Raw genomic sequence first — 1,268 nt, forward strand, 5'->3', positions numbered from 1 at the left:
TGGCTGCAGCGAGGATGGAGGGCTGGGAAAGCAACTGAACCGAGCGTGTGAAGAAACAACCCGAAGGCTTTGGACCACCGTCCCCCCGGCCCTCTCCTCTGCAGGAAATGGAAAGCCCCCGGGGCCGCAGCGGCCGGGCTGCGGATCAGCTGGGGAGCAGGACGTGCTCCAGAAAGTAGGTGATGGAGTCCCAGTGTTTCCAGAGGAAGAAGAGGAAGAGGACGAGCAGGGCGGTGCTGAGGATGCGCATGCGGGTCTTCATGAGTGGGGTGATGAAGTTGGCGATGGTGGAGACGAAGACGAGCAGCACGGCCATCAGGGCCAGGATGACGTTGATGAACTTGCCCAGCAGTGCCCGGGCGTTGGCGTTCTCCACCCCTTCCAGCTGCACCACTTGCTGCTGCTGCTGCTGCAGCTCCAGCTTGGTCACCCGCGTCAGGCAGGACTCCACGGCCTCCTGCGAGGGACAGCACATCAGGGCTGGCCGGTGGCTCCCAGGGATGCCCTGCGAGGGCTTTCAGTGCTTGCCCCGTGCTCCGAGACCTCACTGCTGCAAAGTTTTACTTGCACAGCTCTGATGGGTGATCGCCTCGGCTGGAAAGGGCTTTCCCTCTGCCAACCCTTGGCGATGAGCACGGCAAGCCTCGTCCTGCTCTGCCTGTGCTGGGGAAGGTCTCGGTGCCAGCAGTACCCACTGCAGCAGGTGAGATGACCCAAACTGGGACAGCAGGGACTATGTGCTGGGCCACACGTGGCTCGTAACAGCCCAGCGCTGCAGCCGTCCACCCGGAGCCTTGTCCTGCCTTGAGCATCTGGGGACTTTAGCATGGTGGGGACTCGCTAGGGCACAGGCAGGGCTTTTGGGGACATGGCTTAGTTACCTGCTTCTTGCCATGACAGCATCTCGGTGAGGACCTCATCTGGAGGGTGCTAGAAAGAGGGATCCCCCTTGCCCAGCCTCTCTCCCATCCCAGGGTCCCTCCCTCGCCCCACAGATGGAGGGTGCAGTGGGGGGGGGCTTGAGCCCTCACGCTCTCCTACCTGGATGTCCCGTGCCCTCTCGTAGGACTGGTAGGCCACCTTCTCTTCCATGCTGGCCAGCTCCTGCTTCAGGTTGGTCATTTCGTTCTGGTGCAGCTCGGTGAGATCGTTCAGCTGCTCCTCCAGGCGCTCGTACCTGCGCACGGGAGGTGGAGGGGTGCTGGGGTGGGCAGATCTCCCCGCAGACCCCCCTGCCCTCCTTCCCCTGACACTGGGGAAACCACCCA

The 1,268-nt window shown here is 62.9% G+C and overlaps 1 protein-coding gene across 1 annotated transcript in view; it reads right to left on the minus strand.

The window, feature by feature from the left end:
* Positions 1-25: 25 nt before the first annotated feature.
* The window catches only part of TMCC2 (transmembrane and coiled-coil domain family 2), a gene marked incomplete at its 5' end in the record, with an annotated part of 2,390 nt that continues 1,147 nt past the window's right edge, over positions 26-1,268 (minus strand). The window contains 2 exons of the mRNA XM_009696231.1: positions 26-457; positions 1,042-1,177. Of these exons, the coding sequence (XP_009694533.1) occupies positions 146-457; positions 1,042-1,177 (448 nt within the window). The remainder of the gene's footprint in view (positions 458-1,041; positions 1,178-1,268) is intronic.

This window comes from Cariama cristata, unplaced genomic scaffold, assembly GCF_000690535.1.
Source record: "Cariama cristata isolate BGI_N322 unplaced genomic scaffold, ASM69053v1 scaffold34152, whole genome shotgun sequence".
NCBI lineage: Eukaryota > Metazoa > Chordata > Aves > Cariamiformes > Cariamidae > Cariama > Cariama cristata.